General features: G+C 51.3%; 1 protein-coding gene across 4 annotated transcripts in view; it reads left to right on the top strand.

Annotated features, from left to right (window-relative positions):
• The window catches only part of IL17RE (interleukin 17 receptor E), a 35,097-nt gene extending 20,357 nt beyond the window's left edge, over window positions 1-14,740 (top strand). The window contains exons 1-16 of one of the 4 annotated variants that reach the window (XM_028127029.2): window positions 2,577-2,782; window positions 3,145-3,160; window positions 3,917-4,021; window positions 5,150-5,247; window positions 5,494-5,653; window positions 5,742-5,881; window positions 7,725-7,793; window positions 8,674-8,740; window positions 9,683-9,858; window positions 9,944-9,991; window positions 10,074-10,119; window positions 10,285-10,433; window positions 12,302-12,370; window positions 12,856-12,907; window positions 13,013-13,111; window positions 13,585-14,740. In XM_028127029.2, coding sequence (XP_027982830.2) covers window positions 2,651-2,782; window positions 3,145-3,160; window positions 3,917-4,021; window positions 5,150-5,247; window positions 5,494-5,653; window positions 5,742-5,881; window positions 7,725-7,793; window positions 8,674-8,740; window positions 9,683-9,858; window positions 9,944-9,991; window positions 10,074-10,119; window positions 10,285-10,433; window positions 12,302-12,370; window positions 12,856-12,907; window positions 13,013-13,111; window positions 13,585-14,141 — 1,983 coding nt within the window. In that variant the 5' untranslated portion in view covers window positions 2,577-2,650 and the 3' untranslated portion in view covers window positions 14,142-14,740. Of the gene's footprint in view, window positions 1-2,576; window positions 2,783-3,144; window positions 3,161-3,916; window positions 4,022-5,149; window positions 5,248-5,493; window positions 5,654-5,741; window positions 5,882-7,724; window positions 7,794-8,673; window positions 8,741-9,682; window positions 9,859-9,943; window positions 9,992-10,073; window positions 10,120-10,281; window positions 10,434-12,301; window positions 12,371-12,855; window positions 12,908-13,012; window positions 13,112-13,584 lie in introns of those variants that run through there. The other 3 variants (XM_054729442.1, XM_054729444.1, XM_054729443.1) reach the window with 3 other exon arrangements.
• The last annotated feature ends 553 nt before the right edge of the window (window positions 14,741-15,293 follow it).

Below are 15,293 nucleotides of genomic sequence, written 5' to 3'. Positions count from 1 at the left end.
CAAATGGCCCTTGGCAGAAAAAAGTTCCCCACCCCTGAAAGGGGTCAAGAAAAGAGAAATATAGCCCTAGCTGGCTTGGCCCAGTGGATAGAGCATAGGCCTGTGGACTGAAGGGTCTCGGATTCGATTCCAGTCAAGGGCATATGCCTGGGTTGCTGGCTCAATCCCCAGTAGGGGATGTGCAAGAGGCAGCCAATCAATGATTTTCTCTCATCATTGTTTCTCCCTCTCCCTTCCTCTCTAAAATCAATAAAAATATAGTTTTAAAAAAAGAGAAGTACTAGTATTCAAGAACAGAACCAAGTTTCTCATTTCATGTACCCAGCATTGAAAGATGCACGATTGCTGCTGGAAGTGGCAGATGGAGGCCAGTGGACCCCAGGACTGAAGGGTGAGGTGACCGTAGGCTCCTCCACTGCCACCAGGGGCCCCAGTTTGGGAAGCTGACATGATGAGGCATGTGATCGATCACTTATAGCTTGTTGCCCTTCAAGTAGTGTACCTTCCCGCACTACTTCAGCAAGGGCATCCCCAACATGCTGTGCAGCAAGCATTCAGGCGTCCATCCTTGGCGTCATACGGCCATTTGTAGCGTTTTATCTTGTCCACACATGGGGGACCCAGGAGTTTGAGAAGTCCAAGAGGAAGAATCGAGCTGCCTATGAAAATGACAAGTGAGCAACTCATCTGGAGGATGGTTCCCTGCCTCTGAAAGACCCTTCTCTGGGAGAGGAGTCTACATTGTATAGTGTCTTGAAGACTCAATAAACTTGTGGGCTGCAGTGTTCTGATTTTGCATTTTTGGGAGCAGAGTCCTTGGTGTAACTTGCTAATATTCAAGTTATTGAACTCCCTTCCCCAGATGAGCCCTGAACAGTTTTGGCTTGTCTGGGAATTTGGTGAAGGAGTGGGACTCACCCCTTGTTCTACAGAATACTCTGCAAGAAAGATATAAACTACTCTTGCAAGCTGGCCATGGGTGGCATGGACTGTGTGGAGTGTATGTTCCTGTCCCTCTGCTCCCATAACAACAATAATAAAATCTAACTATAGTGTAAAACATTAAAATTTTTAAAAAATGCATGCTCTATGTAGCTCTGAACCACTGTGAGTTAGATAACAATTTAGGCAGAAGACTCCCTAACTAATCCTTAGAATGGCCAGACCACCCTTTTCTCCCTTCACATCTTACTCATTTGTCTGCAGTGGTGGGCTCCAAGGTCAAAAGACAGAGCTGTGTCAGGCAGGCCCTTCGCGGCTCCCAGAAGCAGAGGGAGATGAGGCAGTGGGAGGAGGACCGTAGGGACTTGACCTGGGAGAGGCTGGCAGAAGTGGAGCTCCCTAAGCTAGAGACTTTGACCTTATTTGTCATCCCTCAGTTCCTTTGGCTTATTTATCTTTTTGAAATGAAAACAGTTCCCACCTGACTTACAATGTAGTTACGAGGATCAAATATAAAAGTACTTTGTGAAATGTGAAACGGATAAACTGCTATCATAATTTACATTTATTCAATGAAAAAGCACCTATTTCTCGGCATCCACCTAGGCTCTGGAGAAGCATGAAGAATAAGAAAGGGTCTTTATCTTCTAAGGAACTCAAAAGCTAGAGGGTATTTTTAGGATAATGGGTAGGATGGGATCTTCAGACAGTGGACCTTCAGACTTAGGAACTAGAATTAGCTTAAAGAAAGCTATGGTGCAGAGTGACAGTAACAAATTTCAAGATGCCTTAACCCAGTAGGTGTGCCCCAAACTTTCTTTCCACTGTGTGCGTCACCAAGGTGAGGGCTGAAGCAGCTCAAATGCTCCATGAGCGGGAGGAAGCTGTGGGATGATGGGGAGGGTCCCAACAAAGACTGGAGCCTCGTCAGCATCATCAGAAACCACAAGAAACCAGGTCAGTGTGTGGGGCCCGCTCCCTTAGTTAGCTCCAGGGCTCTGCTGTGAGCTCTGTAGGCTTCCTGAGCAGACTGTACTGAAGAGTGGATCCTTGAAGCCAAAGGCCCCTTCGGCATGGAGCCCTCTGTCCAGAAAAGCTGGAACTGACTAGAGAAAACTGAGCTGTAGTCCTGAGAGTCAGCCAGGTGGGGATCCAGGCTGCATATGGGGCCATGTGAGGCTTATGTGCTTTCTTGTTGTTCTGCCCAACTCCAAATGGTGTGCCAGTCACCTCTCTCTCTGGCATCCAATGCAGAGTAGTGTTGAATAGCTCTGTTAATTCTCTAAGTGAGGGGATGAAGCATATGTCTAGAGATAAAAGTCAAGAGCTAGTTAAGGGCGTGTAGGATCTAGAGGGTGTTGCAGAGTAGGAGGGGTTAAAAAATGGGTGCAGCCAACCATTTCCCTAACCCTGTGCTGGCCTCTTTCCTGTTATTTCCCTGCCAGAGCAGGAGAAATGCCCTCCAGTTGGAGACAGTAGGGTTTTCTGGGGGGCAAGCATCCCTCAGTCCCTCTGCTTGGAGGAGAAGGAATGTGGCCTGGCCTGCTCGTTAGGATCAAGGAGGAGCTTTGGGGCTGGGCGGGGCAAGGGCAGGCTGAGGCGAGGGTTCCTACTGGCATTGTGCGCCCTGTTGCTGTACTGCAAAGTCCTGCTGCCCACCTTCAGGCCGTGCAGCCATGTTCTGGGTGCCCTGACCCAACGGAAGTCCATGGGGCACCCCAGACTGGCAGCCCTGCTCCTGCCTCTCCACCTGCTGCTCATTGGCGTCTCCACCTCTGCTGGGATTGGCTGTCCCTGTCTGCCCCACTGGACTACCTGCTGTCTGCTGGTCTCCTGCATGGTAAGGTGCCATTACCGGGTGGGGATATCTGCCTGGCACAGGCTGGAAAAGCTCTCCACTCTCCTGTCTGTGCTTTTCCACCTCCCCAAGTCCATGTGCTCTGGGGGCAGCCTCAGTGTGCCCTCTGCACAATCTCAAAGGGGTAGGAAGGTCTTAGTGGCCTGAGGGCCTGGGCAGGGTGGAGCTGGGAAGAAAAAAGCCACAGGGGATGGGCTGTTAGCTTCTGGGCCTCAGAATTAGGTGATTTGAGGCAAAGACCCCAAGAAGAGTGCTCCTTAGGAGAATCCCCCCTAATTATACTTCTCTCCTTTTTCTCTCTCCCTCCCCCGCCCCCGCCCCCTTACTGGGCCCTGTGCCTTCAGGATGACAGTTTCACTGGTAAGTCTCATTCCCTGTCCTGCTCCTCTTCCCCACTCCCTTCCCCCACCCCGCAATTGATTTTTAGAGAGAGTGGAAGGGAGAGAGACAGAGACAGAGACAGAGACATCTATGTGAGAGAGACACATGGATTGGTTGCCTCCTGCAGGTGCTCTGACCAGGGCTGGGGATTGAACCTGCAACCCAAGTGTGTGCCTTTGGTGCATAGGCCAACACCCTATCCACGTTCAGTGGACACCGGCCAGGGTCCCCACACCCCTTTTGTTCCAGATCCCCAGTGAGGCTTGCATTCTACTTTTTGGTTCACAGCCTGGGAAGTAGCATAGTAGCAAGGAAAAGGCACAGGGTTTCTAGAACCAGGACAGTCTAGATTTGCATTACCATTCTGCCACATACTCCGACCCTCAATTTCTGCGGGGTCTATCAGAACAGTAGAAATGATTGTACAATGAAGACTGTTGCCCCTGAGCTGTGGGGAGGATTAAATGAGAGACCTGTAAATCTCCAGGCACACCCACCCCTTAACTGTCAGTAATAAAATGACGTTCATATTTTCTCACACATAATCTTACTTGATGTTGATAACAGCCTCCCTTTTTGAATGGCAAAGTTGAGGCTTAGAGGGGCCCATAACTTGTCCAAAGTCCCAGAGCCAGGATATAAGTGGCAGAGCTCAGCCTCAAGTCCTTCTTGTCTGAGGCAGGAGAGATGTCCTTGGACCCTACCACTTGATTTTTTCCCCCCCACCTTTTGCAGAAAGATCTGCCCATATTCCTTGCCATACCCTGCCACATACCTGGGGTGCTTGGCGCTGGTACTGCCCCAGCTGTTTGTGCCTGCACCTGGTGTCAACTCCTTCAGGTATGAGAAATAACCCTTGGGCCATTCTCAATGGAGATGTGAGTTGGGGGCATTTGGGGGTCGGGGAGGCTGAGGCAAGTGGGACTGATATTAGTGAGTTCATTTGTATCATTTTGGGATGTTTCTCTTTTCAGCTGGCACCAATTGTTGGAATTAAAATGTCAGTTCTAGAAATTTACTATTAATATCTTCTATTTGCAAAGTAAGATCCTTCTTATTTAACTCTGTATTTTTATTGCCTAGCTCAGTGCCTGATATATACTAAATGCCCATACTCTGCTTAAGAATGGGCAGCTTGTAATTTTTCACTGTTATAAATAATACTACAATGAACATCTTTTTTAAAAATATGTTTTTATTGATTTCAGAGAGGAAGGGAGAGGGAGAGGGAGAGAAACATCAATGATGAGAGAGAATCATTGATTGGCTGTTCTCCTGCACCAAACCGGTTTCGGCTACAATGAACATCTTTTTTTTTTTGCTTTTTTTTTAAATATATTTTTTATTTATTGATTTTTACAGAGAGGAAGGAAGAGGGATAGAGAGCTAGAAACATCGATGAGAGAGAAACATCGACCAGCTGCCTCCTGCACACCCCCACCAGGGGATGTGCCCGCAACCAATGTACATGCCCTTGACCGGAATCGAACCTGGGACCTTTCAGTCCGCAGACCGACGCTCTATCCACTGAGCCAAACCGGTTTCGGCTACAATGAACATCTTTAAGGTGTTCTCTTTTTCTCTACTTAAGAAATTAGTCATTTAAAAAATTTTATTTACTGATTTTAGAAAGAGAGGAAGGAAGAGAGAGAGAATGAAAGAGAGAGAAACATTGATTTGTGTTCTACTTATTTATGTATTCATTGGTTGCTTCTTGTATGTGTCTTAACTGGAGATCGAACCCGCAACCTTAGTGTATTGGTACAATGCTCTAACCAACTTAGCTTCCTGACCAGGTCAAGAAATTAATCCATTTTTTTATTGTAGCATAACTTTCAGGACTAAAGAGGCTTGATGTCATTACCCTCCCTGATCCAAAATGACTTACTCTCCAACACTGGGCCATCATCTCCAGGTAGGGAAGGGGCAGTAAAGGGCTAGATGTTAAATGTGCCCTTTCCTGTGCAGACCTTCAACGGAGCTGGTTCCACCACCTGGTGCAGAAATTCAAAAAGTCTTACATGTTCCAGTTCTGTAGGAGACACAAGATGCCAGCATCTGCTCAGGTACTCTCCCTGCCGGTTCCAGCCCTGCCCTGTGCCCTTTCCTTTCTGGCCTCTCGTTTTGTTCTCCAGCCCTGTGAGAGATGGAAAGTATGGGGATGAAGTAGACTATTCTTCTATTACACAGTTAGGGAAACCGAGGCCTAAATGTTGAGCAGCTTACCTGTAGTACCCCAGGTTCCAGAGGGAGAAATAGAAGCCAGAGATCCTGACTCCTGGCTTAAGGCCAACCTTGCTCTCTGCCTACAGAGGAAGCTGCTGAGTCGCTGTTGCCTGTCTGAGAAGGACCATCGTATCTCCGTCCCCTCCCCAGGCATCTCCCAAAATGGGCTGCGCTTCAAAAGGACCCAACCTTTAGATCCAGAGGTGGCGAAAGTTCTCCCGAGACAGAACTCACAAAGGCATAAAGGTAGACATGGGGTGTGACAGGCATAGTCAAGTAGTGGTGCCTTCGCTAAAGCCAAGAGACAAGGCCACCAAGTCCCCCTTCTCCCCAGGGCCTGAGTTCTCCTTTGACTTGCTGCCTGAGGCACGGGCTATTCGAGTGAGCATTCCCTCAGGCCCTGAGGTCAGCGTGCGTCTTTGTCACCAGTGGGCACTCGAGTGCGAAGAGCTGAGCAGTCCCTTTGATGTCCAGGTATGGAGTGTTATTTTCCTGTAAAAAATAAGATCACACAGTGCTAGAGCAAAAACAGCCTACCCCTTGTACATACAGGGAGCCTGAGGTCCAAGGAGGGGAGAAAATTCTCCAAAACCCACAAGTCCGAAGTGCCTAGCATTAAGATTTCTTTGGACTGGACAGAAAATGCAGGTGGCCTTGTCACATGGGAGGAGAGGAAAGGAAAGGGCATGCAGAGACCTGGTGCAACTGTGAATAAGTAGCAGAGAAATGAATATGGTATTTACCCCCATGAGCGGAGCCTCAGTGAGATTCAGATTATATTAAGAAACCTTTTCAGTTCCTTCAAGCAGTTGTTTTCCCCGAGAAAATAACAAAGTGGTCACATCCTGGTTCCCTTCCATTTCCCTCCCTTTGTGGCCTTCCTCAGAAAATGAGATGACCCTCATTTTCCCAGCCCAGATCTTGACACACCACCTCAACCTCCAGTTGTCACTGAGGCCCTTGTGTACAGTTGGCACCATTTGCTGCACCATTGAGGCCCTCAGCCCTCCTTATTTATAAAGTGGTGATGACACCTCCCAAGATCACAGCAGTGCTAGCATTTCCTTGAGTTATTGCTTTAGCACCTCGTACCCTACATGGCATCCAGCAGGGCTCATTAAATATATATCCCTTTTCCTGTCTCCTCCCTCCCCCGACTCCATATACAGGGTGGTGCAAAAGTAGGTTTACAGTAGTGAATATGTGAAACACAGAGTTTATTCTTTTTAAAATATATATATTTTATTAATTTTTTACAGAGGGGAAAGGAGAGGGATAGAGAGTTAGAAACATCGATGAGAGAGAAGCATCAATTAGCTGCCTCCTGCACACTCCCTACTGGGGATGTGCCTGCAACCAAGGTACATGCCCTTGACCGGGATCGAACCTGGGACCCTTCAGTCCCCAGGCCGATGCTCTATCCAGTGAGCCAAACCGGCTAGGGCGAGTTTATTCTTGTATTATTATTTATTAATTATTGTATTACTAGAGGCCCATTGCACAAAGAGATTCGTGCAATAGGCCTTCCTTTCCCTGGCTGTCAGCACTGGTTTTCCTCTGGCACCCAGAACCCAGGCCTTCCCTCTGGACGCTGCCTTCAGTCTTTGCTCCAGGCGGAGCGCCGCTCCTGTAGCTCCCTCTGCCCCCTGCCCTCCACCCCCGGCCCTCTCCCTCATAGCTTGTGTCCCTCTCCGCCAGCCACTCCATGCCTGCATGCATGCTGCCCAGAGGCCCAGAGTGGCTGGGGGGTGGGGCCATCGCCAGCTTTGTTGGGTTAATTTGCATACTCACTCCTGATTGGCTGGTGGGCATAGCAAAGTGACAGTCAATTTGCATGTTTCTCTTTTAGTAGTGTAGATTTCCCATACAAATATCGGTAAACCTACTTTTACCCTGCCCTATATTGAGACACTTAGAGAAAATGGTCAGAGTACAGAACAGAGACCCCTTGGGAGGAAATTTGTCAATGAAAAAAATTAAGTTTTGCCTAAACTGGTTTGGCTCAGTGGATAGAGCGTCGGCCTGTGGACTGAAAGGTCCCAGGTTTGATTCCGGTCAAGGGCATGCACATTGGTTGCGGGCACATCCCTGGTAGGGGGTGTGCAAGAAGCAGCTTGTCGATGTTTCTCTCTCATCAATGTTTCTAGCTCTCTGTCCCTCTCCCTTCCTCTCTGTAAAAAATCAATAAAATATATTTTAAAAAAATTAAGTTTCACGTAAGAGAAAAAAATAAGGTCCCAGCTTCTTCTTAACCTTGGCCAGGGTGCCTGTACTCTTTCTAAGGCATCTTTCTCTCCCTTTACTGCTTCATCAACAGAAAACTGTGTCTAAGGGCCACACTGTAGACCTGCCTTATGAATTCCTTCTGCCCTGTCTGTGCATAGAGGTGAGTAAAGAAAAAGGTGGGAGTTGTCCATGGCCCCACTCCTAGGTCCTCTGATAGTGCAGTTGGTCAAACATATCTCCAGTAATTTGGGTTTTAAAAGGACTGGGTGTTAATGAGGTGCTTAGGAAGACAGATGTCAGCTTGACTGTGAGCCACACACTGGATCAGAGATGGAAGTGTCCTGCTGAACATGAGATTCTTGGGGATGATTCCAACCTCAGCTCCACCCAAACCCAGCTTTCCTTGGTCCAGACCTGGATTCAGCCCACTGAGGCGGAAAGGCAGCTCGCTTCACTGTGTGTGCTGATCAGTCACGGTGGGGGCACGTGGCCATTGCAAAGTTCCATATGGCCTCAAAAGTCTTGTCCCCACTACCCCTTCATGGCAGTCCTCCTCTCCATAATTCTGAAGTGCCTAACATTAAGACTTCTTTGGATTAGACAGACAAGGCAGGGGCCTTGTCATCCAGGAGGAAACTAAAGGGAAGCTGCAGGCAGAGACTTGGAGCACTGAGCATCTGCCAGGGTGGACAACCACTGGGCGTTTGGGCGACCCAGACTGAGAGACCCATACAGGGCACTAGGCACCTTGGGAACCATGGAGAGTGGGGGAGTAGACAGAGATGTGGACATCACAATCTGCCTCTTTCTGGGGATAGGTTCTCCTCTCCAGGGGCAAGAGGACTCAGCCCCTCATTAGCTGATCTCAATCCCATACTCTGGAGTTCCTCCCCCAGTGTCAGGCACCACTTACCCTTGCCTACACCCTACACTGCTCCCCCTCCTCAATGCCCTGCCAGCTCAGGCAGCTTGCAGTAGGGCAAGAGCAAGGGCAAGCCAGAATGAGTCTCAGGTCTGACCGTCTCTTCTTGTCCCCTCAGGCATCCTACCTGCAAGAGGATACAGTGAGGCGCAAAAAATGTCCCTTCCAGAGCTGGCCTGAAGCCTGTGAGTGCTACTCAAATGCATTCTTGTGCACGCACAGCCTCTCTCTGTCTCTCTTTCATGCATACACGCACACACTTCCTAACTGTGTTGGAGGAAGCCCCTAGACGGCATGGGCATTTTCCCTGGAGTCAGCGGGAGAAAAGGGCACTATGTCCACTGCTCAGCCGGCCAATAAATCAGAGTGTAGTAGGCACTGTGGGAGGTTGTACTAGGCACACAGGAGTTGGTGTGTTGAGGATGGACCAGAAGAGCTGGGCTCACTCACATCCCAGCTCTGCCACTTATTCTTTCCTGAGACTCAGTTTCCTCATCTGTAAAATAATTATACTTGCCCTGTCTTACTTTCCAACTGTTTCTGAGGCTTGACTTCACTATGATAAGTGAAAGTGGTTGGTGACATCGAAGGTGCTGCCCACACTTTGTTGTCTCCAAGCGGAAGGGACAGGATGCTCAGACATAACAAATGGACAGCACAAAGCAGCCTACAGTCCAGGGCAGGGTTACACGTCAGGACTAGCCTGTGGGACGTGAACTCCGGAAAGGGCGCAGCCAGTGAAGGCTGTCATCAGCCAGAGAAGGTCTCTCAGAGGCGGTGACACCTGAGCTGCGCTCAGAAAACAGAGCGGGATTTAGAAAGGAGAGAAGGGAGGGAAGGCATTCCTGGTTTTGAGAGGAACCTTAGCAAAAATAAAAAGATTTCAAGTTTGGGGAGTAGCCAAGAGCTAGCCAGAATGGAGGTGCAAGAAGGAGTAAGTAGAAAAGGTAATAACAAGGGGCTGGAAAAGGCGTGCTCATTTTTGGGGCTCCTAGACAGAGCAGGAACTGTGCTGAACACCTTTACAAACATCATCTCCTGGCGCCCTGGGGATGGGGGTGGCCAAACGAGGCCAAAGCAGGGTTCAAGCCTCCCAGGCCTCACTCTCTGCCCTGCTGTCTGCCCAGATGGCTCGGACTTTTGGAAGTCAGTGAACTTCACTGACTACAGCCAGCACAGTCAGATGGTCATGGCCCCAACACTCCGCTGCCCAGTGAAGCTGGAAGCCTCCCTCTGCCAGAGGCAGGGCGGGAACGCCCTCTGCGAAGACCTCCCCAATGCCACAGCTCGGGAGTCAGAGGGGGTGAGACAGGCCTCCCCAGGACCTGGATGGGCAGGGCTGGGACCCAGGGCCCTGATCCCGGACTAACCCCCTTCTCCCACCACAGTGGTATGTTTTGGAGAAGGTGGACTTGCACCCCCAGTTCTGTTTCAAGGTACAAACGTGAGCGAGAGGGCATGGGTAGGGGTATGGATGGTGCCTGGCACTTTCTGACCCGCCATTCTTGTATTTCTTAGTTCTCTTGTGGAAACAGCAGCCACATTGAATGTCCCCATCGGACTGGTGAGCCAATAAGCGGAACCCCTCCCACCATTTCACCCTCACCCAAATGTGGCCAAGCCAAACTCTAGCCCTGTCTTGATTTCTCTGTTAACTAGCCCAGCTCCTCCTATCACCTCCTGCCAACAGGGTTTCTCACGTGACACCCTTTCCCCCACTCCCCAGCAGCCCCATCCTGGAACGTGAGCATGGGCACCCAGGCCCAGCAGCTGATCCTTCACTTCTCCACAAGGATGCATGCCACCTTCAGTGCTGCCTGGAGCCACCCAGACATGGGGCAGGACAGCCTGCTGCCCCCTGTGTACAGCATCAGCCAGGTATGGCCTCGCCAGGCCTTGACCCCCACCAGGTCCTGTTGCTCAGAGCACAGCAGGTGGCGGCAAGCAAATTCTTGACTTACATCATCTGGTTATTTATTTACTTGAACAGGCTTTGTTCAGCTGGTTCCTTCTGCCAGTCAGCGGGGTTTCCATGGGGCAGTTTCTAATTCTTTCAGTTTCTGAATTACAGGGAAAACAGAGGCAAAGGGCTGGCCTTCTCACATCCAGCTATCCTCTGGCCCACTTCAAACTGCTGCCCCATGTTATACTGATGGCCTCTCGAACTCCGCTGTCCTCTACCACTGTGCTCCTGCCTTCCTCCACCAGGCACCTGGCAGGAGTCGTCTCTCACTATCTTGGGAGACAGAGGCCCTGGAAGACTGTAAACTACTGACAGACTTGACTCTATTATGTGAACTAAGATCAATTTGACTAGTAGACTTTCTTCTGTGTATCTGATATAAAAACCATAATCAAATATATCTTTAAAACCACAGCCCCAAGCTGACTAAGCATGAGTAGCTCTTCCAAGTTCTTTCTTAAATACTCACTTGGCAGCTATTTGTTTTGTATTCTCTGAGGGTTCCCAAGCAGGCAGGTGGTAGCAAATGCTCAAGATTTAAGATCAAGCCCTGATCAAGTTGTAAGGCAAAGTCATGTGGGAAAACCTGACACTGAGAACTAAATCCATGAACTCATTTGTTTCTGTGAGCTGGGAAAAGACCGCCTTCACTAAGTTCAGCCCCCTGTGTACAGCATCAGCCAGGTTTGGCCTCGCCAGGCCTTGGCCCCCACCAGGTCCTATTGCTCAGAGCACAGCAGGTGGAGGCAAGCAAATTCCTGACTTACATCATCTATGATTTAAGAGCCCCTGCATCAGCACTTGCTCACAGCTGACTGGATAGTGAGATCTAGGACAGGGTGGGGTAGGAGAGTCAGTGGGGAGGTTATTCCCAAAGTATGGAGATTCTGATCAGCTCCCTACCCGGCACCCAGAACATAGGACAAAGCCACATCCTTCCTGTAGACAGATGGCAATCAATTCTGTCCAATTCAGCATATTTGTATTGAGTGCCTATTCTGTGCCTCGCCTGTCTTAGGGCCTGGAAGATACAAGAAAAGTATATAACAGAGTCTCTGCCCTAGGGCCTGGAAGATACAAGAAAAGTATATAACAGAGTCTCTGCCCTAGGGAGTCCAAGGTGTAATAATAGCTACTACTACTAAATGAATTCACACTGCACTGTGTATTATAAAGAGTGTCCCCATGCATATTTCCATGTGATGCTCAATAACCCAGTAAACCAAGGATTATTAGCCTTCACAGACAAATGAAAAAACCGAGGCTCAGGGATCCATGTACCAACCAAATGTGTGGTTCCACACAGCTAGGAACCCCAAAGGCAATAGTTAATTTAAGCCTGAGTTTGTTAAGCTGTGGTCTTCTGACCCCACAACTTACATTTTTCCAATGGATAAGCTACCCCTTCAGGTATGCCGGACAGGAGCAGGGCAGCATATTGTTAGCCTCCCTGTTTTGTGAACTGCTAGAGGACAGAGAACATCTGCGCCTGCCTTCTTTCCTCAGGGCTTGGCACAGAGTCGGCACCCACAGTATGTCTGTTGACGAGTACCTGATTGACCGATTAATGTATATCTGTGCAGCAGTTCTGATCTGGGAATGATCAGTGGGATCTTGGAATGAAGCCAGGGGAGGCTTTTTGTCAGAGGTGGCACTTGGCCTTAAGCCTTGGGAGGATTGGGAGGAGGAGGTGGGGGTGGGGTGAGGGAGGAACAGCATGGGCAAAGGCTCAGAGCCAGATTTGTTTCCGTGCAAACAGTCATTTTGTTCTTTATTCCAACAGACTCAGGGCTCAAGTCCAGTGACACTAGAGCTCATCATTCCCTTCCTGAGGCCAGGGGCCTGTGTTCTGGTAAGGAATCCTGCCCTCCCTCTGCACACACTCCTCTAGCATCTACTCCACAGGTGGCAGACGGGGCAAATCCAGTCCACAAAAATGTTTGGTTTGGACAACATGGTGTTTGAAATTGGAATTTGTTACCACCATTTAAATATTGGGAGACATCCTATTTTAAAAAGCTGATTTCTGGCTTCTCTTGGGGGGAAAAATAAATCAGAAAACCTAGTTCTCTGTGTCCACATTCAGGCCTGGTGACAACAGGCTAGAGCTCAGTGGTGTCTGATTACTTCCACCAGGGCCTGTGCCCTCCAGGTCCCCATGGACACCCTGGCCAACTTTGAGTTTACTCTTTGAGTTTGTCACTCTTGACCTGTTCTGTGCTGGATGAATTCCGTATCCAGGGGCCTCCCTTTCACCATCTCCATGCTTCATTTAACTTCTCCTGGAGGAGGCACTGTACCCTGGCTCACAGGGTCGGGGGGGTTCTGGGCCCTCAGGTGTGGAGGTCAGATGTCCAGTTTGCCTGGAAGCACCTCTTGTGTCCAGATGGTGAGTTCTTTGGCGGAGGGAGGAGGGTGTGGGGGGGGGCGGGGGTGTGTGAGAGAAAGGTTGGGCACTGAGGAGCCCAGCGTGGCCTCACCTTGCTGGACTCAGTCTCTAATAGACACCTGGGACTATTGATCCTGGCACTGCTGGCCCTCACCACTCTACTGGGAGTTGTTTTAGTTCTCATCCTCCGGCGCCCATTGTCAGGTAAGCTCACTTGGGCATAATTTGGGGATTTAGACCTGCCCAGCTCCTAGGCTTGCTGTCCCCTGCCTAGGCTCCTGTCCCCAAGAGCCATGTACCTGCGGAAACACCCAGCTGTCTGCTACCCAAGGGGGTGTGCCTCAGGCCCCCTCGTGGGCGGGAATGGTTAAGGCAGGGCAAAGGTCCCTCTGCACCGGGGGTTCAATGTACCAAGTCTCCGGGTTACTGGCAAGTGGAGCGGAAATCCAGTCTATGCTGCACCTGCCAATTCTGGCACCCTGGCCCTCACCCCTTCCAGGGTGCTTTTATCTAAATAGCCCCCAAAGCACCCTATTGACTAGAGTTGCCTTGGGGACCCACCCTCAGCGCAGATAAGGAACTGGGGGTGCACGCTCTGATGTAGCCCTGAGGCCAAGGAAGAGAGAGCCGAGCTGTCCCTTAACCCCTACCCTGGTCATCTGTTGCTCCCGCCCTAGGCCCCGGCCAACCGCATCCCGTGCTGCTTCTGCACGTGGCGGACTCAGAGGCGCAGCGGCGCCTGGTGGGAGCGCTGGCTGAACTGCTGCGGGCCACGTTGGGCGGCGGGCGCGACGTGATCGTGGACCTGTGGGAGGGGACACGCGTGGCGCGTGTGGGCCCGCTGCCGTGGCTGTGGGCGGCGCGGGCGCAGGTGGTGCGGGAGCGGGGCACCGTGCTGCTGCTGTGGAGCAGCGCGGGTTCCAGCCCTGCCTGCGGCCCGGACACCCGCACCGCGCCCCTGCGCGCCCTGCTCCGCGCCGCCCCGCGCCCGCTCCTGCTGCTCGCTTACTTCAGTCGCCTCTGCGCCAAGGGCGACATCCCCCCGCCACTGCGCGCCCTGCCGCGCTACCGCCTGCTCCGCGACCTGCCTCGCCTGCTGCGGGCGCTGGACGCCAGCCCTGCCACCCATGCCACTGGCTGGGGCCGCCTGGGTGCTCGGTCGTGCCTGCGGAATCGCCTGGAACTGTGTCGCCGGCTGGAACGCGAGGCAGCCCAACTTGCCCACCGAGGCTGAGTAGAGCTCCCCAGCAATCCAGATGTCCTGGCCACCGGCGTAGGGGCACTGGCTGGCACCCAGAAAGCGGCTTCTACCCTGGAATTCTCAGGGTGCCTCCCAAGGACTACTCCCCAAAGCCTTATTCCCTGCCTGCCAGCCCAGGAGCAGAGCACCGGCCTCATCCTAGCCCTTGCACACTTTCCTCAGGCTTCCTCCTGAAGCTTCCCTGCCTCTCAGGACCCCCAGGGAGAGAGTCTCTCTTTCCGGGGGGCTCCTCTGACTCTAGTCCTGATGTGGGAGGGGGACATTCCCACTTCCTCTCTCCAAAATTCCAGAAAGCAGTCTGCACATGCTCCAGTGAAGGCTGGAGAGGTTGAGGCAGGGGTGGGGGAGGCAGGAGCTATGGCCTTTCTGAAGGGGGTTGACTCTAGAGAAGTAGGAGAAACCCCTTGGGGGTGAGGGATCCTTCTTTCCCACACCCAGGCCTTGCTCAGGTGGAAAGGGAGGGAGGACTGGACCCAGGGAAAAAGGCTTTGGCCCTGGGTGGCCAGGGCAAAGGTGGGGCAGTGGACACCAAGATGGAGAAAGATGAATAAAGGCAAACATGATGGATAAACTAAGAAACACAATGTGCTTCTCTAGTGTGCCCGGGATGCTCGGTTAGGGGAAGCGTCAGCACCACCCTGCCGGGGGGTTGAAATCCATCAGTTGTGGCCCAAATCCTCCATGTCCACGCCCACACCCCCATCCATCATGCAGTGTCACTGGAAAAGCAAAGGAGGACCTGGAAATCTTGATCCTCACTATAATTCTTTAATGAGAAAAGAGGAAAAAACAGTTCAAAAGAGTGGTGTGTGTCCATCAGCACACAGCCAGCCCAGGGCAAAAGCACAAATGAGACCCCCGTTTGGCCCCAGATCCTGGGTTCCTTCGCCCACCACTACCACGCTTGAGCTGGGAAGTGCTGAAAAGCCCACTTTCTGGTGCCCCTTGTCCCTGCCATTAGAGCTCCCAGCCTACAAAGGGTCACTGAGGCCCAGCGAGTCTGTGTGAAGAGACCCTGAGTGCCAGCAAGAGGGGATCCAGTGGGCACCAAGATCCCAGAAATGTGTAAGAAGCAAAAATGCCCTAGGATCGCCCAGGCCCTGGGGTGCACTCACAGCCCTCCTT

This window comes from Eptesicus fuscus, chromosome 18, assembly GCF_027574615.1.
Source record: "Eptesicus fuscus isolate TK198812 chromosome 18, DD_ASM_mEF_20220401, whole genome shotgun sequence".
NCBI lineage: Eukaryota > Metazoa > Chordata > Mammalia > Chiroptera > Vespertilionidae > Eptesicus > Eptesicus fuscus.
Note: the sequence above shows the minus strand (reverse complement) of the source record. Positions and strands in the feature narration are given on the sequence as shown.